At 34.0% G+C, this 27,716-nt stretch overlaps 1 protein-coding gene across 9 annotated transcripts in view; it reads right to left on the bottom strand.

Moving 5' to 3' along the window:
• The window catches only part of Cacna2d1 (calcium voltage-gated channel auxiliary subunit alpha2delta 1), a 444,702-nt gene that overhangs the window by 66,797 nt on the left and 350,189 nt on the right, over positions 1 to 27,716 (bottom strand). For all 9 annotated transcript variants that reach the window (XM_048786232.1, XM_048786240.1, XM_048786238.1 and 6 more), the window contains exons 11-14: positions 21,710 to 21,868; positions 16,455 to 16,559; positions 2,084 to 2,162; positions 945 to 994 (exon numbers count right to left, since the gene is read on the bottom strand). In XM_048786232.1, the coding sequence (XP_048642189.1) occupies positions 945 to 994; positions 2,084 to 2,162; positions 16,455 to 16,559; positions 21,710 to 21,868 (393 nt within the window). The remainder of the gene's footprint in view (positions 1 to 944; positions 995 to 2,083; positions 2,163 to 16,454; positions 16,560 to 21,709; positions 21,869 to 27,716) is intronic.

Here is a 27,716-nt window from a genome sequence, read left to right on the forward strand (position 1 = left end):
CTAGCAACAATAATCAGAACATTGTTTCTCAAGGTACAGCCTATGATAAGTGAAATACATACCTTATGAATTGTTTCATGTTGATCTAAACTATTTAAGGCACTATGATTTACTGTGTGAAATTGCACAAATTTGAAATAATAAAACAGCCACATACTTGCTTTCATATCACAGATTGTTTGGCTGGAATTCAAAACTACATTTAAACATATCAAAAAATAAATGAAATATGGTGCCAAATCTAGACATGAGACTCAAATGCAGCTGCTGTTTCATTTCAACATTCAATGTATTCAGTATTAATTTCCACAAAGGCAGTGTTATTTATCCTAAATTGTGACTTAGTCTACTTTGTAGATTCTCAGCTATGTTTAAAATTGAGAGATGGTTTTAAACAATAATTTATGAATTGAAAATAATATACATTTAAATTCACTTCATTACTAATCCTACAAAAAAATTACTCAATATACGTGTTTTCAATTGAATGAGTTAGAAAACTTGTCTCCTTGTAACTATTTTAATCAGTAAGTAGATCTTTAGGGATTATTTGAAAATAACTATGGCCTTGTATAATTTGTCAAGAATAAGTATTGTTTAACTTTTATATTGTTAAGAAATTTACTTAAGTGATCTGCAACAGAATCAAGTTCCAATAACATGAGACTGTTAGTAAATTTGATTATATTCATTATGGTGAGGAAAAATAACATATTCATATTTCTATTCATGTTTTTACCTGAGCTTTGGATGTTTGAAAACACTTGGAACCTTAATGAAATAAAAATCCATCATTATGATACTCAGCATTTTAGTAAAAAATGTAACATTTTGTGTTTTTTTTTTTTAATTTTCATCTATTTTTTCTATATTGAGCACATTTAAACTGGAAAAATATCTTAAACTTTGAAAAAATATTATAAGTGAGTTTCAAATAAACATACCTGAGTATTAATTCTTATTGCTCCAATTGAAGGAATTTCATAATAATAACCTGAAATACATATATGTATTTATACATATAAATATTTCATTATAATAGACAAAATTGTTTTCTGTCTTTGTAGGATAAAAGGATACGTTTTTCACTGCTAAATTAAGCAAACACTGAAATATATATACAACTGACAAATTCAGAAGATGTTTGATAAATGAATATTTGCAACATATGAACAGGCTTTATGAGAAATTTTACTGAATTTCTTAGATAGTGTAAAATAAATATTCTTCTATAAAGAAGTAGGAAAAATGGCATAGTGAAATATATTTTCACTATACATATTATTAAAGATATATATATATATATATATATATATATATATATATGCATATATATCCATGCACATATTCACACACACATAAAATGTTTGCCTAAATATAACTTTCAGAATACTTCAGGTTCTTTTAGTTGCTATGGTATCACAGTTTATTTTTCAAATAACATTTTCTTTTTCTGGCCCAAAAGAAATATGGGCTCACTACACAAAATTTATCTAGGAATGTATGAGACATTTTTCAAAAAACAGTAATTTAGCAACTCAAAAACAGGCTCACATGTGTCACACTGTCATATGTTTTATAAAATTCAGATATTCTTTTATTTCTACTTTTCCATAAAAATTATATTTGTTATATATCATTATTATTCAATACATCCTTTTATGAATTTACAATATTATGATTTCATAATTTTTTACAATATAATGCTAATGTCAAAAATGTATTATGTTTTCACTATAAAAAAATGTTCAAAATCTTTTTGCCTTGAGCTGGGTGCTATTGTGCACTCCTATATAATCATAGTGATTAAGGAGGCTGAATCAGAAGAATTGCATGATTTAAGGACAGCCTCAGCAACTCAGCAAGACCCTGTCTCAAAATAAAATACTGAGGATGTAAATAAGTAGTGAAGCATTCCTGCGTAAAATCTCTGGTACACACACACAAAAAAAAATCGTTTTGCTTTGATTCCTATAAGAGTTAGGTACAACTATAGATTATTTTATATGACAATGTAAACTTAAAAAGCTACCACCCCCATTTTTTTTTCTAATAAAACATAGTGAGGAAAACAGATAATTACCTTTATTTTCACAAGCCATCCACTGAATTGGTCCTCTGTCATAATTATGTTGACCAACTGAAAATGTGAACACTCGTACCTAGATGAATTGAAAAATAAGTATCCATTAGGCTTGAAAAAATTTAATTGAATGGCAAATAAAAATAGCTACAGCAAGACACAATAAAGTTTTTCAGTTAATTTCATATGACAAGAAAAATGTAAGCGAATAAAGAATTCAGGAGGGCACCAGAGGGAAATCACATAGCCTTCTATAAACATAGACTCCAATTGCCAAATTTAGATTAGCACTTTGGTGTCCTGCATCATATCCCAGTCCTCAGGCAGGAGCATGATTAAGCTTTCATTAGTAGAAAATGCATCTTTCAGGTCCACCTCAATTTGACCTGGTTAAACCTGTCTCACTTGGTTATATCACCCACATATAGAGAGAGTCAGGGCAAAAAAATATTTCCGTATATCATAGGTAGGAAAATGTATACAGAAGGCCATGTTACTTTTAGTTGCTTAAGGCAAGTCAACTCAGTGTTGGCTACTTTCACAACATGGAACTATTTAAGATGCACACATATAATTATGATGCTACTATAAGACTTATTTTCTAGAAAAGATGGCTGACACAGATAAATAGGCAAATATGCTCCTAGCTTTTCCTAATTTCTGTGAATTGTCTATTTGAATTGACATTTTGTAATTGCTTAATCTTTTGTACATGATTACAGAGCACAAACCTCAGAGACTTCACATCTGTTTCTTTTCTTTTATTGGACTTGGCCACACAGATGACATCTTAATAATCCCTGCCCCAAACATTCATACTGGGATATTGCTGTTTCTCTTGCTAAGGTTTTATCTGAGCCACTCTTTATAAGTAATTCAGGTCTGCCTTAGCTAGTAATGTAGGAAGTGATTAAGTTTTAATTAGCTCAAAATTATAAGGATAAATGACTGGATTTAGGTTAAAGGTAGAAGGGGGCTCACACTCGCCCATGCTGGCTTTCCCACTTTCATGCACACATGTTCTCTCTAGCCCTTCTTCTATCTTTAGGAATTCTCCCTCTAAGTGCAAAATTTTCATTTTCTTTATTTCTCCAATTAGGTCATTTTAGGGGGCTCTATATATTTGAAAATCATGTTAATGCTTACATAGTTGAGCCTACCCCTAAAGGGAAGTGTTTTTATAAGCAGGCTGACCACCCTAACTGTTAATTCAATTTGACTGCCATACCTTAAACAATCATCACATGAATTCAGAACAGGGGGGAAAAAAATCCAGATGCTTCAGAGAGCACTTGGTTATGTCCTTTATAAGTAAGGTTGGTAAGTCAAGTTTCAGATGTTCAAACAAAGCACAGCTGTGTCTAGTTGTCACCACTAGCTGTGTCTACTGTAACCACAATAGTGTTGTGGTGAAATATTTTTCACAAGATACTTTTCAGTGTAAAGAATTAAATGAGTATGACTAAGTGAATTATGTCTATGTCTCTGGAAGGTAAGCACTTCTAAAAACTGAAAGGCTATACACTTAGACCCCCACTGTGAGATTATTTTGATTAATGTTATCATTCAAATAGTCCAAATAAACATTTAACTTTTAAAAAATATCCAGTAGAAAAAGACTGATTGCTTTGTTTTATTACAAAAGTTTCACCTAACCCTCATATGTTTGCCTACATGGAGCCTTCAGAAGTTGTCAAAATTAAGGAATTTGGGATCAGAGCTGGGTGTCTATCCTGTCACATTTAATTACAAAATTTTAAGCATCCTAAACTGTACCCCCCCCCTTTGTTCTTTTTCTCACATAGGTTCTTGGTTATTTAGATGTTAACTAAACATTTAAATGTAAGCCGATCATTAACTGATTGAATGCCTTGCTTATTATATGTGTTCAACTTGTACCTCTTTTCTCAATTTTTCACTTACCTTGCTGCAGACATTTTAATAACCATTTTTTTTTCTGAAAAAAAATTTCTCCCAGTAGATACTAAAAATCTTAAGAATAAAAATGTACTCTTATAATGTTTGCAACTGTCTTACCATTAAAATATTTACAAAATCTATCATATCTGTTTATTTTTCCCCAAGTTTATATATACACATACATATACACTTAAAAATTTTATAAACTATAGATTATCTTAGAATGTTCTGATATTATTTTATTAAATATATGTATACTTTCATTACTGGAAATTGAACCATGGCTTCTTACATGCTAGGTAGGTACCACTGAATACATGCCCAGCCCATTTGACTTTTTTAAGACAGAGTGTCCCCAAGTTGTCCAGGTTGGCTTTATATTTGAAATCATCTTCATCAGACTCCTGAGTCACTGGGATTACAGGGGTGCACTACAACACCCAGCTATAAATGTATATTTAGTTGAGAAAAAGTTAAGTGTATGTCACTCAAAACTTGGCATCTACAATAGTGCCTTACACATATTCTTTATACCACCATGAAAATCAATACACAAATATTTCATTCCCAGGTGCTGTATCTTAGCTAAATTTGTCTTTGTTAATATATGTTAGCTAATTATGTAGTCAAAAACTTTAAGTCCACTGATTTCATAAAAATGTACATTACATATTTTATAGTGCATGTAGATAATGAATTGGCAAAATTTAGAAGAATCTGCGTGCACTGATTTTTTCACTTGGAATTACAAATGGCTTCATTTCTCCTGAAGTGTACTATATTACTGCCACCCTGTGGAGCAGTCAATGAACTACTGAACTCTGAAAATTTAGATGCCCAAATCTAGAGATGACTATTATTCCCACCTTCAGAGGCTTTCCACTTCTTTAAATTTGCAATTCTTATTTATCCAAAATTTTGGAGAAATGGGAAATAAAGTCAACCCTTGAAATATGCACAATTTAAAATTTAAGGTAAATTTAATTCTCAAAGATGGGGTATAAATGTAGAGCTTTTTTAGTGCATTTGTATTGTTCTGTACAAAAACAAAAAGATATATAAAATATCTCAAAACACTAAATCAGTAGTCAGTCATACAAGCTGAATATTTTATCTGAACTTTCAAGTATAAACTACCTACTTTAGACTATGCCTATATCATGGCAGATTCAACTTCTGCTGAGGGAAATTTATTTAGTTCATGCCTAGTAGCACATTTATAATCATATAACAAAAGCACACTGGGAATTTCCAAGTGAAATATTCATATTCAGTTATAAGTTTCTCAGCTAGTGTGATTTTAAATTGGCTCTTATTTTAAAGGGTGTACTTCTGTGAAGTTTTCATCACAGGGTCACGTATTAGACATACATGATCCACTGTAAATGGCTTTCACATATATTTTTCATAATGCGCAGAGCCCAGGGCTTTAACAGAGGTAATGTGGGAAAACAGCATTGAATAAATATCGAATTGAGATAAAAAAAATTCCAAGATAAAAGAATTCCAACTTAGTATCTATTATAGTACTATACACATAAATGGAAATATTAAATGAAAGGAAATTGAATAAACAAAATGAGTAGTTTCTCATTTTACAGAGACTAAAGACAAGTTCTCTTCTCTGTACTGTATATTAGTCAGTTCATAATGATATTTAGGAAGAGCACACTGAAGCTGGACTTATAGGCATCTCACACTTTGGAATTTGGGTAGTTTCATTATACTTAGAGTAAATATCTAATCTTTTTTTTTAAGTACATTTGCTTGCTGGAGTTAAGTAAAAAAAATTAGGCAAAATGTAAGGACATTTATTACACTTATAGCATCCACATGCTCTGTTATTCCTAGAGAATACAAAAATCTTGTAACTCTCAACTCACCCTTAGGTGTAAAAGTATATTCACTGAAGTAACAATAATTTTGGGGTAGATAAGATTAGGCAAATTAAAAAACCAGTCATTATTAGTTGTAAATTTATATAGTTTACCCTTAGTTGTTTAAAAATAATTTTTTCTCTGAACATAATAATTCCAATAATTCAAAGTATATGAGTCTGGACTACTTGTTTCAAAAATAACCTTAATTTTCAGTAAATTTGGATTATTTAAAATATACTACTTGTTTATTCCATATAAGCCATTAGTTCACAAATTTACACTATGTTTCTGACTTTTGCTAATCTGTTTTATAACTTGTTTTGTCTCGTTTGTTGAATACTAAAATACTTTTCTTCAATTAAGAGTTTTCCAAAGCCACAGGGCCAACCTATTTTAAAAAGTCCTAAGAATTTTCTTCCCAGCAGAACTCAGTTACTGGAAACTGTCACCTCAACAATTATCAGTTACCCAGAGTTCAAGTTTAATTTACAACAGGCAAATCTCCAAAGAATAATGGAAGTGAGTCTATGAAGAAAGGAAGCCAGTAAAACTAAAATAAAAGCTTCAGCTATTGAGACATGTTAGAAAAATGATGTCAGAGATGGGCTGTATTAATCTACTCTATGCACTAAAATTTTTGGTATTAAGCCTATCAAAATATTAGACAGGACTGAATGTTTCAAGAGAAAATTCTACAGTGGTCTCTTTAATTTACACACGTACTCAACCCCAGAGTGCTTGATTAGCCCACATCTCTAGTTTTATTACATTATACAATAAAGGAAAATGTCCAAATTCTTGTGTCACCACTTATTTTAAAAGCCCAAATGATCTGAAAGGTAATTGCAACCTACAAAGTTCTGACTATCTCTCTTAGGCTGTTGAAGCTGTGAGGAATGTATCCCAGAGGGGTGAAGCCCAGCTGCCTGACTAGAAGGCAGGCTCCCAGGTGGACAAATGATGATCAGCACACACAGATGAAAGACACAGACAGATGACCAGCCAGGCTCATTCTATATGAGGGTATGAAATTTAGGCTATCAATGAAATTCTTGACTCTGCCACATAGTTGTTGTTGATTTTCAACAAGTTACTTAACTTCTGTAATTTGGGCTTTCATATTTCCAAAATGGGGACAATGATGATGATGATACTTTTAATTAGATGAGCATTCCAGTCATAAAAAATAAAGGTTGTATTTATAACACATAAAAACTATAAGCTCCATGAATTTTACCTACCATAATGAAGATGATAGTGATGATGATGACTACAAAGTTCCAGAATTCAATGATGTAATATTTTCTATTTGTGGAACATTAATCTTTCCTACCTCAAAAAGATCTACAGACCCTAGGCTTAATAGAAGAAAAAGTATGTCCTAATGTTCATCATGTCAGATTAGGCCCTAACTTCCTTAACAAGACTTGTTTAGAGTGCGAGAAATAAAATAAAAAATCAATAAATGTCTTTTGAGACAATTCTCAAAAGAAGATATATAATCGATAAACAAATATATGAAAAAAATGTTAAACATATCTAGTAATTAGAGAAATGCAAGTCAAAACAGAGTCTAAGATTTCATCTGACTCCAGTCAGAAAGGCAGTTAACATGAATACAAGCAACAATAAGTGTTGGCAAGAATGTGGGGGAAAAGGCACACTCATTCATTGCTGTTGCAACTGCAAATTGGTGCAGCCAATCTGGAAAGCAGTATGAAACTAGTATAGAAAGCAGTATAGAAAACTTGGAATAGAACCACCATTTGACCCAGCTATCCCATTCCTTGGTCTATACCCAAAGGACTTAAAAACAGCATACTACAGTGACATTGCCACATCAATGTTTATAGCAGCACAATTCACAATAGCCAAACTGTAGAACCAACTGAGATGCCCTTCAATAGATGAATGGGTAAAGAAATTTTGGTATATATACACAATGGAATATTACTCAGTAACAAAAGATAATAAAATTATGGTATTTGCAGGTAAATTAATATCATGCTAAGAAAATTAAGTCAATCCTTAAAAAAAAAGGCTAAATGTTTTCTCTGATAAGCGAAGGCTAATCCATAATGCGGGGGGCGGGGGGCGCAGGCATGAGATGAATGGAGGAACTTTAAATTGGCCAAAGGGGAGGGTGGAGAAGGGAGGGGGCATGGGGATAGGAAATATGGTGGAATTAGATGGACACCATTACCCTAGGTACATGCATGATTGCATGAATGGTATGACCCTACTTAGTGTACAATCAAAAAAGTGAAAAATTATGCTCTATTTGTGTACAATGAATCAAAGACCATTCTGCTGTCATGTATAACTAATTACATAAATAAATAAATAAATAAATAAATAAATAAATACATAGATAGATAGATAGATAGATATAACATCTTTTTAGAGAAGCAGATTGGACTGAGTTTATTGTTTAGTAACAAATTACAATGTCAAGGGGAAAATATTATTTAAATGTTGTTGTGTCTACATAAGATAGATTTACTTGCAGTGTCCAAAGTTCTGACAGAGGCAAGAATTTAATCTGTTTGTTCAATGTATTCAAATAAATAAATAACATAAAACTATTGTTTAAAAAGAAAACAAAATACAGTTGTCACATGGGATTTTGCATATGCCGCCTTAAAGAACCCAGCTAATATTTTTTCTCACATTTTATATATGCATATATAATGTGAGTACATGCTTTGGGATTGCAGGGGTTTTTAAATTTACTAACAACTATAATGGATGCCCCTCACATGTTAAGGCAATACAGAAGTAAGGTCAGAATTTCTTTTTTTCTATGTAGATTTATTGTGCTTGATAAAGCTATGAGCACATTGCATTTTCAAGCAATTTGTAGCTTTGTAAAGACCATCATCAGCTGAGATGTTTAAGGCACACAGGGATTCATTTCAGATAATCTACTTTTATAATGACAAAATATTATACTTATGCTGATAATCAGAGTACGCAGAAAAATCATTTTAGAATGATTAGTGTGAAAGGAAAGGTGCCATCAATCCAGTCATTTCTTATGTCTGTATTTTCAAGATGCTATATGAAGAGTGGAATATCCTATCAGTTTTACCTCATGTTCCCACTGTGCACAGTTCTTGATGAGAAGAGAAGGCAGCATAGAAACAGCAGGACAGATCATCTCTACTGAAAACTTTGTAACACAAAACAATGGCTATTCCATGTCAAGATGATATAATTGTGCCTAAAATTTGTACTTTCTGCACTCTAAAGTTAATTTATCATTTGTTTTCTTTGTGCCTAAGGTAAGTTCACTGTGCCTAAGATTTGCTTTAGATACTAAATTAAGAAGTCTTTAAAATACATGAATGTAATATTATTAAAATGTATCAGAGTGAGGAAAGAGTTTTCAACATAAATTTTAAGAGAAAAAAATGTAAACAAATGCTGTCAACAAACAAGGACACACACACATGCATATAAATGTGCACTAAACATGCCTTTAAATTGATAGCCTCTCCACTATGAGGGTCAGCTGCATTGTTCTCAGCTCTACAGTGACTTCAGGAAAGCCAATACATATCATTTTTATAAGTAAGGGTAGAGCATCTATTCTAAAGCCAAAAATCTCGGAAACTGTTGAAATTGTGAAAATACCTGAAATGAAAGTTCTTAGATGCAATGCATTTGTTAAAATAATATTAACTACTTTACATGTTACATGCCCTTCATTATCATGTTTCAACATTCCTTTCTAAGACTTCATTTTTGCCTGATGCAAAAGTCAGGCAGAGAACTAGCAGAGGATGCGATGAATTATTTCCTGCGAGTTGTTTTTCTTACTGTCTGTTGAAAAAGTGTTAATGTTCACTCTGACTATGGTATGCAGCCATTTGGAACTTGGATTAGACTTTTATAGACTGTAGGATATTTCTCTTTTTATTTGGAAGTAATACAGGAAAGATTTTCTCATAATTTAAAAAATTCTTTAAAATCAAATGAGTTAATGACAATACATATTGTTAGTTATAACTTTAGCTATGCAATCTTTATTTTGAAAATTATTGCATATCTATCACATGGCTTTTTTCCCATTTGTTCTTCTTACTCAGTTTACTAGGTATTTTGAAATTCTCTTTTTGTTAATTTTAAATGCCTCTTTTTTCATGAATTGAAAACTAAGTAAAGAACCAAAGAACTATTTCCTAGCTGGACAGGTAATCTTAAGTGTGTATTGCTAAGCAACCTCTTTGCGAGTATACGGAAAATCAAATATATTTAATTTTGCTAGTCCTGGGAATTATCTTTCAACTCTGTGTCTGGTTTTACTTTTCTTTTTCATTTGTTTGGACTTTATGATAGAGTTCATTTTGGTTTTGGCACCATTTTTGAGGAGGTCTTGTACACATGGTTGAGCCCTGAGAAATGGTACTGTTGCAGGTAAAGATTAAAAAGTGAATGTGCTTTAATTTGGAACAGCTGTGTGAAGAGATTAACATGGATTCAGATTTAAAGCTGTACCTATCTATAATCAGGTAGATTAATTCCCAAGAGCAGTGCATTCCACATAAGAACCCAAACATTTTGTTCTAATTCTTGAAACTTTTGGCTTCATTAAATTTTGCTATGTATCTACAGGCTCATTCAGCAGTATTTCAGATAAACCTCATCACACCTCTCTTGGTTGCTCGGGATGATATTTGATTCATCTGGATGAAAAATGAATGTAAATGAATCATTCAACAGCTGAATGAATGTGAAAGGAGAAACTTGGGGAAAAGTAGAATTCAGACAGTAGTTTTCAGATTTTATAAAAATACATGTGACTTTTTTGTGTGTGTGTGCCAGGGATTGAACCCAGGGGCACCTATCCACTTAGCAACATACCCAGACATTTTTTATATTTTATTTTGAAACAAGGTCTTGCTAAATTCTTGGGGCCTCCCTATATTGCTGAGGCTGGCTTTGAAGTCACAATCCATCTGCCTCATCCTCATGAGTTACTGGGATTGCAGATGTGCACCACTGGACCTGGCTCACATCGTTTTATGACTATAATTTGTATATATTTTTAAAATTTTTATTTTATTATGGTAAGAACACATAAGACCTACCCTTTTGGCATTTTTAAGTATATAATACATTATTTTATTGCAAATACAATGTTGCACAGCTGATCTCTGGAGCTTATTCATCTTGCTTTACTGTAACTTTATACTTGTTGATTAGAAACATCCTTTCTCCCCCTCTCCTCAGCCCCTGGCAGCTAACATTCCACTCTTTGATGGTATGAATTTGACTATTTTCAGATTCTCATGTAAGTGAAAAAATATAATATTTGTCTCTTTATCAATGGTTTATTTTACTTAGCATAATATCTTCAAAATTTAACCCTATCATCACATAGAATTTAATTCTGTGTTAAGGCTAAATGATACACACACACACACACACACACACACACACACACACACATTTTCTTTACCCATTTAACTGGTAATAGATGGTTAGGGTATTTCCCCAACTGAACTATACTGAATAGTGCTGCAATGAACACAAAAGTGTTCTTAAAGACCATAATTTCAATTCTTGTCTATACATTCCAAGAAATCAGATGCCTTGGTGATTTAGTAGTTCTGTTTTTAATTCTTTGGGAAACTTCTGATTGTTTTTCATAGTGGCTAATCATGTTCTCTTTTCTTCAGCATCATACAAAGGATTCAATTTCTCTACAACTTTTCCAATACTGTTGTCTTTTTGTTTCTTTGATAACTGTTATCATAATAGATGTGAAATGATATCTCATTGTGAGTTTGATTAGCCCTGATGACCAATAACATTGGCAGTTTCTTAATAGATTTGTGGGTAACTTGTAGATCTTCCTTGAAGAAATGTCTAATTGAAGTTCTTAGTCCATTTTTTTTCAACGGAGCTATTATTTTTATTTTTGTTTTGTTTTGTTATTGAGTATTAGGAATTCCATATATATTTTATATATTAACATCTTATAAGACAAAGGGTTTGCAAATATTCTCCCATTCTGTAGGTCAGGTTTTGACTCTATTAATTGTTTCTTTTGCTGTGCAGAAGCATTGATAGAGTTTCATGTTTAATTTTGATTTTATTGCCTGGATTTTGTTGTCATACTCATTAAATCACTACATCCGTTTAAGACATATAAGTCTTTAATCCATCTGGGGTTGAATTTTCAGTATGGTGTTAGATAAGGATCAAACTTTAATTTTTTGCTTTTGGTTATATAGCTTCCCCAATATTTGTTAAAGAGACAACAAACATTTCCTCATGTGTATTTCTGACAGTGTTGTCAAAAATCAGTTGACCATATAGTCATGAACTTTACTTCTGGGCACTCCACTCTGTTTCATCTATCTGTCTGTCCTTACTCTAGTAATATTCTGTTGTAGTGACTGTAGTTTTGCACTATATCAGGAAGAGGGAAGCCTCCAGCTTTGTTTTTTGGTCTAAGACTGAGCTGGTGATTTATGGTCTTCTGTGGTTCCACAGGAATCATAGAATTGATTTTCTCTATTTCTCTAAAAAAATTAAAAAATGGCATTGGGATTCTGACAAAGATTGCATTGAACCTGGAGCTAACTTTCAGTACTATGAGCATTTTAACAATATTGAGGTAGTAACCACTGAACCACATCCTCAGCCCCTTTTTTAACATCTTCTTTAGAGACAGAGTCTCTCTGAGTTGCTAAGTGCCTCATTAATCTGCTGGGGCTGGCTTTGAACTCAGGATCATCCTTCCTCAGCCTCCTGAGTTGCTGGGTTTAAAGGCATACACCATCATGCCTGGAAATATTGAGTTTTCTAATCCACCAACATGGGATGCTTTTCAATTTCTATGTCTTCTTTAATTTCTTCATAGTTTCCATAATTTCTGTTTCAGATAGTTCATCACTAGAGTACAGAAACCCAACTAACATTTGTATGTTGATTTTGCATCCTGCAACTTAACTGAATTTAATAGTTCTATCAGGTTTTTTCCTGTACATTTTTGAGTCTTTAAACTTTTCCATATATAAAATCATGCCATCCTGCAAACAGAAACAATTTCCTCCCGCTATTAAACTGTAGTTTCACTCGTGTATGATTTCAATTCTTTGATCACTTTCAAATGCACATAGGCTCAAAAGCACAGAGTGTTTCAAAGTGTTAAAAAAAATTTTTCATCAGAACTGTATCCCATCACACACAACATTTTATCTGTTAAACATCTGAGTATATTAATTCATATTTCAATCTTTTAACACATAAAAAATTATATTTTAACACATAAATAACACATAAACTTTATATTGTATGTGTTTTCCTCAAACACTACAATATAATCCAGTAAAGCCAGTGATAAGCCACATCTTTCAAAGTGGTAAAAATTCTAAAGTGAAAAATCAATGTGAAAAGCTGGTTATGGTGCAGGCCTCTAATTCCGGCAACTAAGGAAGCTGAGGCAAGAAGATCGTGAGTTCAAGGCCAGCTAGGGCAACATAGTGAGTCACCATCTCATTAAAAGAAAAAAATGGGGGGAGTAAAGCAAAGCAAATCGACATTCTATCCTGAAGTTTTCTTGTGGATAAATGCATACTTTTTTGTTGGAATTTTTGAAACACAAGAAATATAATATCTGACCATTTTTTAATGGATTTCCAGCCTTTTAAGAAAGAAGGTTGAGAATGATTGTCTAATTATAAAACGTGTATGATGAGAAAAGTGACATAAACTGATAAGGAATTGTTAGAAAAGATATAGTTTTGATGGAAGTTGATCACTGTGTCAACAGGTTCTACTAGATCCCTCTTGCTACAATGCTTTCCTCTTGTAGCAAAACAAACACTGAAATAAATATGTTCCAATTACAAAACACTTTATATTCATTACTTATTGGTATCACAATCTCTTAAAATATTATGCCTATAAAAGGATTGACCTTAAATCTTTCCCTAAAATGCAACAGTTTTAAAATCATATGCATTTTTCTTGCAGGGGGGAGGGGCACATATATGAACTCTCTTTGAAGTGTTTTAGGAAAGTTAAGTATCACTACTGTGTTTTATAATTAAATTATATAATACTTTTACACAGGAAGAGCTTAAATTGTTGCTGTTTCTCCATTCTCTTCTGATTTCTCTCTTTGTATAACATTTTCCTATTTAAAATTGATGTATAAAGGCCAACATCATTCTAAATGGAGAAAAATTGGAGGCATTCCCTCTAAAAACTGGAACAAGAAAGGGATGACCTCTTTCATGACTTCTATTTAACATAGTTCTTGAAACTAAAGGGATACACATAGGAAAAGAGAAACTCAAATTGGCACTATTTGCTGATGATGTGATTCTATACCTAGAAGACCCTAAAAGTTCCACCAGAAAACTTCTAACTAGTAAATGAATTCAGCAAAGTAGCAGGATATAAAACTAACACCCATAAATCAAAGGCATTTCTATATATCAGTGATAAATCCTCAGAAAGGGAAATGAGGAAAACTATCCTCATTAAAATAGCCTCAAAAAAATAAATAAAATACTTAACAAAAGAGGTGAATGATTTATATAATGAAAATTACAGAACCCTGAAGAAAGAAATCAAAGAAGATCTTAGCAGATGGAAAGATCTACTTGCTCTTGGATAGGAAGAATTAATATTAACAAAATGACCATATTTCCAAAAGCACTATACAGATTTAATGCAATTCTGATCTAAATTCCAATGACATTCCTCATAGAAATAGAAACAGCAATCATGTAATTCATCTGGAAAAATAAGAGACCCAAAATAGCTAAAGCAATCCTTAGCAAGAAGAGTGAAGCAGATGGCATCACTATATCAGACCTTAAACTATTCTACAGAGCAATAATAACAAAAACAGCATGGTATTGGCACCAAAACAGACTGGCAGAGCAATGGTATAGAATAGAGGACACAGAGACTAATCCACAAAATCACAATTATCTCATACTAGACAAAGGTGTCAAAAACATGCATTAGAGAAAAGACAGCCTCTTCAACAAATGGTGCTGAAAAAACTGGAAATCCATATGCAACAAAATGAAATTAAATCCCTATCTCTCACCATGCACAAAACTCAAAATGAATCAAGGACTTAGGAATACAATCAGAGACCTTGTGTCTAATAGAAGAAAAAGTAGGTCCTAATATCCATCAAGTGGGATTAGGCCCCAACTTCCTTAATAAGACTCCTGTGGCACAAGAATTAAAATCAAGAATCAATAAATGGGATGGAATCAAACTAAAAAGTTTCTTCTCAGCAAAAGAAACAATCTGTGAGGTGAACAGAGTGCCTACATCTTGAGAGAAAATCTTTACACCTCACACATCAGATAGAGCACTAATCTCAAGGGTATATAAAGAATCAAAAAGTTAAACACCAAAAAATATAATAACCCAATCAATCAATAGGCCAAGGACTTGAACAGACACTTCCCAGAAGATGATATGCAGTCAATCAACAAATATATGGAAAAATGTTCATCATTGCTAGCAATTAGAGAAATGCAAATCAAAACCACTCTTGTCAGAATGGCAGCTATTATGAAGACAAACAACAATAAGTGTTGGCAAGGATGTGGGGAAAAAGGCACACTCATACACTGCTGGTGGGACTGCAAATTGGTGCAGCCAATATGGAAAGCAGTATAAAGATTTCTTGGAAAATTGGGAATGGAACCACCATTTGACCCAGCTATTCCTCTCCTCAGTCTATACCCAAAGGACTTAAAAACAGCATACTACAGGGACACAGCCACATCAATGTTTATAGCAGCACAATTCACAATAGCTAAACTGTGAAACCAACCTAGATGCCCTTCAATAGATGAATAGATTAAAAAATGTGATGTGTATGTATATATATATATACACACACACACACACACACACACACACACACAATGGAACATTACTCGGCAATAAAAGAAAATAAAATCATGCATTTGAAGGTAAATGGAAGGAGTTAAAGAAGATAATGCTAAGTGAAGTTAGCCAATCCCAAAAAAACAAATGCCAAATGTTTTCTCTGATATAAGGAGGCTGACTCATGGTGGAGTAGGGTGAGGGAGCATGAGAGGAATGGATGAATTCTAGATAGCACAGGGGTTGGAGGGGAAGGGAGGGGCATGGGGTTAGAAATGACGGTAGAATGTGATGATCATTATTATCCAAAGTACATGATGAAGACCTGAATTGGTGTGAATATACTTTGTGTACAAACCAGAGATATGAAAAAATGTGCTCTATATGTGTAATACGAATTGTAATGCATTCTGCTGACATACATAGATTTAAAAAAATGAAAAATAATAAAATAAAATTGATGCATAAGAATCAAATAGGAGCAATAAGTCCAAATTATTTTACTGACATATTAGTCAGATACCACTTGTGTGTCTTATGAAAATATTATATTTCACAACCCATAGTTCATGCTACTTTACAGTTGGGACTAAATGTTTTCAAACAAAAAGGTTCACCTTACTAAGATTACCACTTTCTCTTTTAACAACCACCTAAACTTTAAAATAAAAATATTATATAATTATACTCACTTTTTTATCTTTATTGTATTTGGCAAATATCTCCTGGGCTCTCTCTTCTCCTCCATCCGTGAACAACATGATAATCTTATTGCAGTTGGCTCTGGAAACATTATACTGTTAAAACAAAACAATTGCCCGTTGTTGATAATGAAGGACATGGAAAATAAACCAATACAGAAAGAGCGTGCAGAGACTGCTAGTAATGAGGGAAATGTCTGCTCAGTAAATAGATTCTAAAAACCTGTTCCTGGGCCAGGCAGATGTCACTACCTCACTTCTTCCACATCTTGGATCAGATGTTACCCCATCTGTGAGACTTTCCTATATTAATTTGCAAGCTCCCTCCTAGACTATATTTCTCTTGATATCATTTTATATTCTTTTACAGACAGTATATATTTTATTTATCTGTGTGCTTAATGGTGGATTCTCCCAATAGAATGTACACTCTACAAAATCAGGACATTTTTTTTTTCATTCAGTGTTGTTTCTTTGTCTACAAGAATATCTGGCTCTTAATAATCCCTCAGCTACTGAATAGTAGATGGACTTTAAGTTAATAAATGCACATGTTAATTTTATGACCCTACGATTTTATAGCAGAAACAAGGAAGTAATATTAAAATATGAAAACCTTTTCAGTGTAATTGCAATCTATTTCCGCGTAATTCTTCCTTCTTCCCTCCTCATTCTATTTTTTTAAATTACATTTCTAAAGGACAAACTCCCTCTAACATATAACACTGTTTTATTCCTTTGTAAATGCAGAGATATTCCCAGGGTATTTTTTCTCTCTTCTCTCAACCTTGCCTGCATATGCTACTCCTGAAAGATTCAATTCCAGTGATAAGTCCTCTTAATCTTTAAGGTCTCCAAAGGAGTTGACACAGGAGAACAATGAACTAGTACTAAAGGGCCATTAAAGTGAACAATTAATTCAGAAAGGTGGATTTCTTGATGTATGACATTATCATCGTAGCTTTCTGCTACTGAGAAATGTATATCCTTAAATGCAGAAAAAAAAAATCACACTAATTTATAGATGCTCAAATTTTTTGAAAATGTCAACCCTCTAGCTCAATGCTATTCAAAGGAAAAGTAATATGAGCCTAATATGTAATTCCAAATTTTCTTATAGCCATCTCAAGGACAGTAAATACAAAACATATGAAATTAATTCTAATAATATGATTTATTTAGTCATCTGAAATATTGCCAATTCAAAATGAAATCAATGTAATATGCTTTATTTTCAGCAGCATCAGTCTCTGAATATTGTCGTGTATTTTACACTTCTACACATGTCCATTCAAATCAACCACCTTCCAACTGCCCAACAACCTCATGTGATGATAGTTACTGTGTTGGACTGCACAACCCTGAACTTCAAATGACTAATGCTTTAAAAAATCATTAATTCTCCTTAGCGTCCAAGCTTATTAAGGTCTACATTCTTATCTTACTTTTCAGTCAAGATAAATCTCATTTTCTGATGTGAAAATTAATGAAGCTAATATTTTTCTCTATTGGTGAAAAGATCATGTTTCATACAATCTCACCTCATTCATTGACTAGGTTATTAGGACTTTGGCAGTAAAAGCTCTTAATGAAGCATTGTGAAAACATAAGTATTGATTAACTCATTTATAACATTCTTCTCTTTTCTTTCTTTTTGTACTGGGAATTAAACTCGGAGCACTCCGCCACTAAGCTACATTTCGAAGTCCATTTTTATTTTTTGAGACAGGGTCTCACTAAGTTGCTGATGCAGGCCTGGTACTTGAGATCCCCTGCTTCAGTGTCCTCAGTCTGTAGAATTACAGGTGTAGGTTCTTATCTTTTGAAGATAACTTATCTGCAAATTTGATTATGCAGAGCTTTACATATTTTATCTTAAAAATATGTTCATGAGCTGGGCACAGTGGCACGTGCCTATAATCCCAGCAACTCCAGAGGCTAAGATAAGGAGAATTACAAGTTCAAGGCCAGCCTCAGCAATTTAGTGAACCCTAAACAGCTAAGTGAGACTGTGTCTCAAATGGGGATATAGCACTTATGCGTTCAATTTCTAGTACAATATAAAATAATGTGTGTGTGTGTGTGTGTGTAAAAGATGCCTAAAAATCCCTTAGCTAAATTAATTTCTCTATTTCATCTTTTTATCTGCATGTATAAAATGGTCAAAATAATATGCACAAGGACTATTTTATAAGAGCGATACTGTAAATAAAGTTTTACCATAGGTCATAGTTTTACTTTTTGAAGCACTGGAGGTATAATTAATATTAATGAATGCATTTGTCAATGTATTTGTATATTTGTGTATAACTCTCTTCCTAGGAGAGATAGATATCAGGGCATACAAAAAATGGGAGAATGTAGGAAAGATCAAGAAATCTTTTGATTTCAACATGAATTTTCCTAGGAGTAACTGCCTCAGGATTTGTGGTAGGATTAATGTGAATAATATTAATTTTTCCATGGGTTTGCAATTATGTAAAAATCATATAATCATAATAATTAACATTACTTTGAACAAACTGAGCAAAAATTTGATTATTTCAATAAATTTATAATTAATGGCATTGATAATACACTTTAATGTGATAAAGTTAAACAAACTCTGTTCTTTCCCTACTTGGCCAGCACAAAGCACAGCATCTATCAAATAAACATTCAACAAAAACTTGAAAAATGATAATACTTGATGAAATTATAACTGAAGAGTAATGCAGTTAATGTTTATTGTTGTACTTAACAAAATGCCTGATTCTAATTTGATAGTTGCTTCTGTGATTTTAAAGGTAAATTTGAAAGGACAAAGAAAAAAACAGAATGAAATAGCATAATAAGAACATAAGTGTTTGAAGGAAATGACTAAACATGCCTCAACTTAATAAAGTGAGCCATAATATTTGAGAAAATTATTTAAACAAAAAATTTCAATGTATGTGGGATATGTAGGAAAAAAAACACATGAGGCATAGACACCATATTAAAAATCATTTACAACTTTAGTGAAGGCAGGCGGAGGGGCCATAGGAGTTTTCAGGTTTTGTCCTCCACTAGGAACGAACATGGGGTTAAGGCGGCCTCCAGTGAGCCTGTCTCTGAACCCTTCTTTAGGTTTCTTTTAAACCCAGACAGGAGGGAGTGAGGTGAGGCAAACTGTCAATAATAAGAATAATTCAAACACCAAGATTTAGAAAACTCTACTATTTACTCAAGATAAAAGAATTAAAAAAAAAACCTCTTACTTTATAAGAGTATAAGAATATAAAGGAATTTATATTCCTTTACTTGAGGACAAATATATCTGAATCTAATGATAAATTACATTTGAATTTTGAAGTATTGAGATTTCAGTTTTCATTCATGAACATATACTATTTAATAAGCATAGTCATTTCACTAAAGATAATTTCTACTAAAAATGGCAATGTTAAACATCTTCATTTTCCTGACTTCTTACTGCTTATCTAACAGGGTCTGTTAAATAAATAAAACTTGACCTCAAATTTTACATATCTGGACTGAGCTATTTCTATCCCATATTTCCCCATCAGGTTTCTGTGCCACCATCTGCGTCGTAGTCCAGTTCAGAGAACTTGGTGTCATCTAAGTCCCCTCCTACTCTCAGCAACCCCTCCTGTGCCATCCATCAATTACACCCACCTCCCTTTCAGAACACCTCACAGAATACCCCTCACCATACCCTTCTCATGCTCTGAGCTTTTAGTTTGCTCTTACTTTCTTCACTGATATCTCACAGCCTTTCCATTTCTATCACTGCTCTCAAACTGCTGACAGTCCAGCCATGCCGAACCAGCTGCAATGTTTTAATTATGTCATCATGTTGTCTCATCTCTCTGTGTTACCCACACTGTCTTGTTTTTTTTCTTTTCTTAAAATGATTTTCCCTCCCTCATCTACCTTCCTAGATTCTACTGAGAGTTCAAAATTCCATTTTCAAGGAAATGCTACCCTTTCTTAACTTCCTTGGGGTACCAAAGCTGCCTCTCCTCTGTGCTGCTTCAGCAAACACGAAGAACGCCACATCATAATGTGAATGATGATCCAGTGCATTAGACTAGACCTTCTTGAAAGCAGATGATCTTTCCTCCTATAATTCTAACCCCAACACTATGATAGCAAATTGAAAGGTACTCAATAAATATTGGCAGAGTGAAGAAATGAATGGATCTCAAACACTGTTTAGACTATTCACTCAGAGAACAACAAAGTCAGATTTTCAGAAAAGACTATATGTAAAGGTTGATTTATTCAGTGATTTGGCAAATATGACAGGAAGGATGAGCTGACTGTAACAGCCCCAGGCTAATCATCAATTACAGTAATAATGATGATCATGAGCCCCAAACCCACCTGATAGCCATCACTTGCAGGTGGTGTGTTATGTGCTGTGTTCTCTGGACCATCCTCTCCACAGCCCTCTCACATGTAAGCTGTGGTGACCCCCACTATGTAAGTGAGGAAACTAAAGTACAGGGAGGACAGGTCCCCATTTTCAACCTTTGTAATAATACTTCCTCAGGAGGGATGCAAAAATCAAGTACCACAGCATGAAATAGAGGACATGGCCATTTGAAGATACTTGTCCACAGAGTGAGCTGCCTGCTATACCATAGGGCAGGCAGCATGCCAGGGTCTGCCAGTCTACGTACAGTCCTCCAAAGGTGATGCACAGGAATCTTTGCTGAGAAGGAATTCCTGCAACAAGACTTGTCTTTCTGTTCATCTTAAGGTCTATCATTTGGACTTTTGTGTTCATTTAGGAACAAGAAACCTAAATATACAGATGAGGTAGTCAAAACTAAAATATTTTTAGTAACCATTGATGAGTGATACTACACATATCCAAAAAAATAGTGTAGCAATTGAGATAAGAAAAAAAAATGTCAATCTACATAGGTCAACCCATTTTCACATGCTTATACAAAATAAAATCAAAATATTAGCTTACAAATGATTTTTTTATAACAGAATTTTGGGGAAAATGATTTAAAGGAAAAAGAAGATTGATAGGGTATACAGCTTTTGAATTTTGGACTTAAAAATAAAAGTAGTTCAAAGATTTCTACTGCCTGGACATATCGGTAGTTTGTGTCCATCTGGTACATCTGGTTTCTAAACAAGTAAAAACAGCACTATTAAGAAACCTTAAAGACAGTAGCTCTCAAGATAATGAGATTCAGATATAACAATTCAATCACAAGAAAAAAAGGCATAGTATTGCTACTTACATTAAGCAGTTGTTCAAAAGCAAAACTAAAGCCTTTCTTATAATCGGTTATTCCTTTTGCTGTGATGTTATTCACTGCATCTTTCAACACTTTCTTATTTCTTACATTTGCTTGAACAAGGTGCTGAAAACAGCTTACATCCTGAGCATTGCTGTTGAACTGCAAAAAGTAAAAAAAAAGAAAATGCATAAATGAACATTAAGATCAAACATACAATTTTCAACAAATTTGTTTTACCCATCTCGACCTCACTGCATTGCTATCTCTTTCAAAAGGAAGAGTGTCTAAGTAACAAAAGGCCAAAGATCAAATGGCAGCTTCCATTTAAGCCTCCAACTTACACTGTTAACCCTGAGCCAGTCACCTTTCTAATCTTGGTTTCCCTGTTTATAAATTTGAGTTATGTGAGGTCCCTTCCAGTCCCCAAATCTGAGGATCATATAGACAAAACAAAAACAACAATATGAATTTCAAATTAAAAACTGATATGAGGGCTGGGGTTATGGCTCAGCAGTAGAGCACTCGCCTCGCACGTGCAAGGCCCTGGAGGTGGGTGATCCTCGATCCTCAGCACCACATAAAAATAAATAAATAAAACTGATATAAGATACCTGCCCAGGATGCAGGAAAAGGTAAGGATTTTTAATTGCCTCTTGTCAGAAAAGGTTGGTTAAAAAAAAGAGGACACTGGATGACAGGGGAGGATAGCAGTTTTGAAATGTAAAAGTGGACTCTATGTTAGCTCAAACCAAAAGGTAATATGAACCAAGATCAACTGGTAGCCTTTTACAAATGCCACTCTCTAGATGATATAAATAAAGAACACAGGGATTGTGGAGGTAAGTGAAGGGCAAGTCGATTACTGCACATAGTGATTGCTCTGAGTGACAAAGCTCTCAGCAATAAGAGACTGTGAGAGGACAGAATTTAAACTCTCCCATGATACCTGCTCCAAACTGAAAAGTTACGAATAAGCAACAAAGTAATTTGACAGTTCTATAAAGTGGATTCACATAGTTCACTGGGTATTTCCAAAAGGATAAGAACAATAGGAGTACTGCACACTCCAGGATAAGATGATGAAAAACTCCCATTGTTTATTAACTCTAACTTCTGTCAGTTCCTTAGGATACCCAGGGCCCAGACTTCGTATGTGTTCAAAAGTGGAATAAAAGTCAGACTTGCTGAAAGGCAAAGGACTGGCTCGACAAAATGTTGAAGGTTATTGTCAGATCAAAGAACATATAATTCAGTGCTTTGAATGGGTGGGCCACAAGTGATTCCAAATTCTTACAAATATAGTGCAGTGTTCTTTTTCCTCTGAAGATTAATGAGACTAATTATAAGGTACACTCAAAATTCATTAGCTATTTGTAAAGCAAATGTTTACAAGTAGCTGAGAATGAAAGCAAGTAATAGTTTTGTGCTTTCAGATTTAAGCAAATTATTCATGCATACACATGCACACACTCACATGGACCATAAATCCATAAGCAAACACTTACGTGATATGTACTATGTACTCAATTTAATACAAACTGTAAAAACAATAATTATCTCCTCTGCAAATGCCCTACAAGAGAAACATTATCATTTGATCCATGAGAAACTAGGAGAGGTTGAGTTGTCCCTAGTCACGTGACTAATAATGAGGAGACCAAGTGACAATTGCGCAGTGTCACAAGAGTCTATTGTTCCAACCATTCCCAGGCTGCCTTTCAATGCAGTATGATGACTGATTAGCTCTGTAGAGAAATACAATAATGTGCTCTGAGAGACAATATCAGGGGAAGCATTTCCAATGTGGATTGTGAATAACAGTGGGGGAAATTCTGCTCAGAAATAGCATTTCCTGTGATTCCAGAGAAATGTCCCAGTGAGGAACATGAAGAAAAGAAGATTTCAAGCAAACAGCCCACATTATTGCAAAGATCCAGATTATTATTATTATTTTGGAGGGTGGATGCCTTTTAAGGAAACATCCTGAGGATCAATGAGGCAGAGGCTAGATCATGTGGAGTCTAAAGGAAATGCTAAAAAGTGAGGTTTCATTCTCTATCAAATGAAAAATAATTTTAATACAGAATTTTAAGAGATCACCCTAGCTGCTGTGTGGAAAACAGATTTAAAGTGAGCAAAATTGCCAGGAGAGAAGAGATAGGAAGCTATTGTCGTTACCTAGCTGAAAACATTTAGTGGCTTTTTTATTCATGGAGATGGTCAGAAAAGGAAGGACTCAGATGTATTTTTGAGAATGAACAGGACATGCTGGTGGATTCAACATGTGGATGAGTAACAGAACAGGATCTTGAGTAACCGCCAGGTTTCTGACGCGGCCTCCGTGTCTGGAAGAGTGACCAGTTCAGGGATAACTGAGGGCTGGGGACAAGAAGCAGAGTTTCACTTTGGATGAGATTTCCACGTATGTGAGACAGACGAGTGGAGATGTCAAGAAATAACATTTACAGCACGTGGCTTAAGGAAGATGTGACTTAATATTTTAAAAAAATAATAAAGTAGAAGGCTTCATCATAAAAATGTGGCTTAAAGCCATGTGAATTAGAGTGAAATAGAGCAGAAGGGTCAAAAAAACTAAGAGTGAGTTCCCAGAGAGGCAGGGGGGAAATCAGGATGTTAGATTTTCTTACTTTTTTGGAGTATGATGTGAGGGAAAGAAAGAGAGAAATCTCAAGAGGAAGCCATAGCTCAGAGACAGAGATGACAAGGACTTAACTGCCACTGAATTTATGCACCTCAGGTGGAGAGTTCCTGAAGGGACAGAGCAGATAGAAAGTGGCAATCTGTGCCTGGCAAGTCTTCACAGCTCCTTGGCAGAGGGGAGCAGAAACACACATGGTGGTACCTGTCGGGGGAACCTGGGGTCCAGGAAAGACTCCTTTAAAGTGGGGGGTCACCAGAACACAAAGGGCTGATGGTGAAAAGAGGAGAAAGGAAAAGATGGCAGGAAATAGAAAAGAGGTGAACAACAACCTGGGGAGGAGGTGAGAAGGATGGGATCCAGATGGTACACTGAAGAAAGTCCCTGCAGGAAAATGTGTGTCAGCTTTCTTACTGCTAGAGAGAAGAGGGGAAGCAGGCACGGGTGGTACAGAGGCCTGAAGGTGTCAGAGTTACTGTATGTGGCTTTTGTCTTCTTTAATGAACAAATAGGCAAGGTGCTCAGGCAAATGTAAGGTCTGGAGAGGAAACAGGAAGTAAAACATCCTGTGCAGATAAATAATTCATGCCTTTCCCATTTTTCTTTTCTTTCTTTCTTTTCTTTTCTTTTTTTTTCTTGAACACAAGGTCAGGTACATCAGATGGATGAGAATAAAATTCCAATATATTTTGCTGTTTTGTATAATTGCAGATGTTAAAGACATAACATCATCAATCAAATGACCATTCCCATGGTCTCATTCATTGCTTTTTCTAGGCTTTCACAGTTTGATGCAATCTTTTTCTAGATATTCAGTTTAGAAAACAAAAGTGTGAGAATTCCTTTACATTGGTGGAATTTAAAAGTTTGCCAATAGGTTAATAGGAAACATCTGACCTTAGAAAATTATTAGTGCTAGTGATAGGAACTGTTATTAACTGGTTTACTTAAATCATGAATCATCGTAAGATACAAGTTATGCTGAAAAGGAGCACTGAATAATGTATTGCCTTAAGTCTTTCATTTGGCCTTGACCTGCTTTTAATACAGAAAAGTGAGGCATCTCATTAAGTCACTTTAATACAAACTGATTAAATGTAAATTCTATTCACTAAATACAAATTCAGTGGTGTATAACAGAAATATTACAATTGCACTCATGAAAAAAAAACTCATAAATAATGCAAAGATAGGAGTAACTAACTTTCAAAGTATAACTCCCTATAGCAAATCTTATTCTCCTAGGAAAGTGATGGCAAACTTTCAAAGTTCGGAATTAGATAAGAATATATTACAGACATCTTAGACTCATCTGCTCTTAGAAAAAATATATACATACAGGTTTAATTTCACCAACTGAAATGGCAGTCTTTTGGTAACATGGATGCAGATATTAAAGCCACATATGATAAACCTTAAAGCAAAAGGCAAAGATACAGCATCACAGAGTATGGTGAGTGAACAGACAGATTTAAGGAGCTTTTGTTTAACTAATGAGAAAGTATTTCTTAATTTTTTTTATTAGTAGTTGTACATGCCAGTAGAATGTATTTTGGTAGAATAAACATATGCAAAATATAACCTATTCTATTAGATTCCCACTCTTGTGGTCATACATTATGTGGAGTCACCTGGGTCATATATACAAAACAAGGCTAGGAAGTTATGACCAATTAATTCTATTGTCTTTCCCATTCCCCTCCCCTCTTCCCTTCATTACCCTTTGTCTAGTCCAATCAGTTTCTATTCTTCCCTTCCCCAACCTCCCTTGTTTTGGGTTAGCATCCACAAATCAGAGAGTACATTAGGCCATTGGATATTTAGAATTGGCTTATTTCTTTAGCATGATATTCTCCAGTTCCATCCATTTACCACCAAATGCCATAATTCCATTCTCCTTTGTGGCTAGGCAATATTCTATTGTGTATATATATCACAAGAAAATATTTCTTTTGAAATTGTAATGGTTTGTATCTGGAATATTCACCAAGACTCATGTGGTGAAGGGCTGGTCCCCAATATAGCACTGCTCAGAGTGGGGTTTTAGGGGACGTGATTGGATCATGAAGGCTCTGACCTCATCAGTGGATGAATCCATAGATGATTTCTTAGCTGAATGGAATCCTGAGAGGTGGTGGAAACTGTAGAAAGTAGGACCTAGTAGAAGGGAGTATGCTCTTGGGGGCATGCCCTTGGATACTATATTTTGTCCCCAAACCCTTCCATTTTCTCTCTCTCCTTCCTGGCTGCCATAAGGTGAGCAGTTTTTGTCTACCATGCTCTTTTGTCATGCTGTTCTGCCTTGCTTCAGGCCCAAAGCAATGGAGACAACCGAATATGAACCTCTGAAACAAATATTTACTCCTTTGTTTTTCTCAGGCATTTTGTCATAGGAATGAAAAGCTAACACAAAAGTGTGTATTTAACACTGCAGAGTCAGAAACCAACATCAAACTAACATTCAAACTAATATCACACTGATTCTTTCTCTGATCACCAAAGACTCAGTCATGTAGTTCCTGGATTAGAACCTCCGAGAAGATCTTGCTGTCAGCATGCTTAGAGAAGAAGGTGTGTGGGTTAACATGAACATCTGGGGTAGACATTGTAGAGGACTTTGCATCTCAAATCCAGCAGTGGTGTTTTTTCATTTCTCCCTTCACAGACCTTCTTCCTTCTTCCTATAGCTCTTTTCCTCACTACATATGCTCTTTTTTCACTTCCAATGTTTCCTCCCCTCTTCACTCAGTTATCTCACCGAGTTCAACATTCTTCCTAAATGAAATTCTTTCATGATCTTCCCTGACTAAACCAAATCACACCTCACAAACTCTCCTCAGCCTATCTTTCTTACAGAACAGTTACAATCTTATGTGTTTGTATATCTTCATTAGACTGTTCCATTGGAATATTGGCTCAGGTTACCAAAAATTAATACCCTTCCACCACTGCATCTTTAGTACACAACACATCATAGGTTTGCTATAAATATTTACCAAATGAATGTGTGAATTTTCTGTTAAATGCCTTGGATTGGGGGGGGGATTGAAGAAAATTAGCTCCTAGTACAAAATGTTGATGAATAACCAAATAATGCACTTATAAGTAGACAAACTTTCTTTTAATCTGTAACATATTGTCAAATTTGTATATTCTATTTCTGTCCAAATGGAAACTATTAAGATAGTTAAATGAAGATATGTATAACACCTATTGTAGAGTATGGCACATAGTAATAGATAAATAACATGCAATTTCATAATTTAAAAAGTTATTTAGTTAAAAAAAAAAAAAACCAGCATGTTCAATAGTAAAACCAGATCACACTTCTAATTAAGGACAAAGATT

The sequence above is a fragment of the Marmota marmota genome, unplaced genomic scaffold (assembly GCF_001458135.2).
Source record: "Marmota marmota marmota unplaced genomic scaffold, marMar, whole genome shotgun sequence".
NCBI classification, from domain to species: domain Eukaryota; kingdom Metazoa; phylum Chordata; class Mammalia; order Rodentia; family Sciuridae; genus Marmota; species Marmota marmota.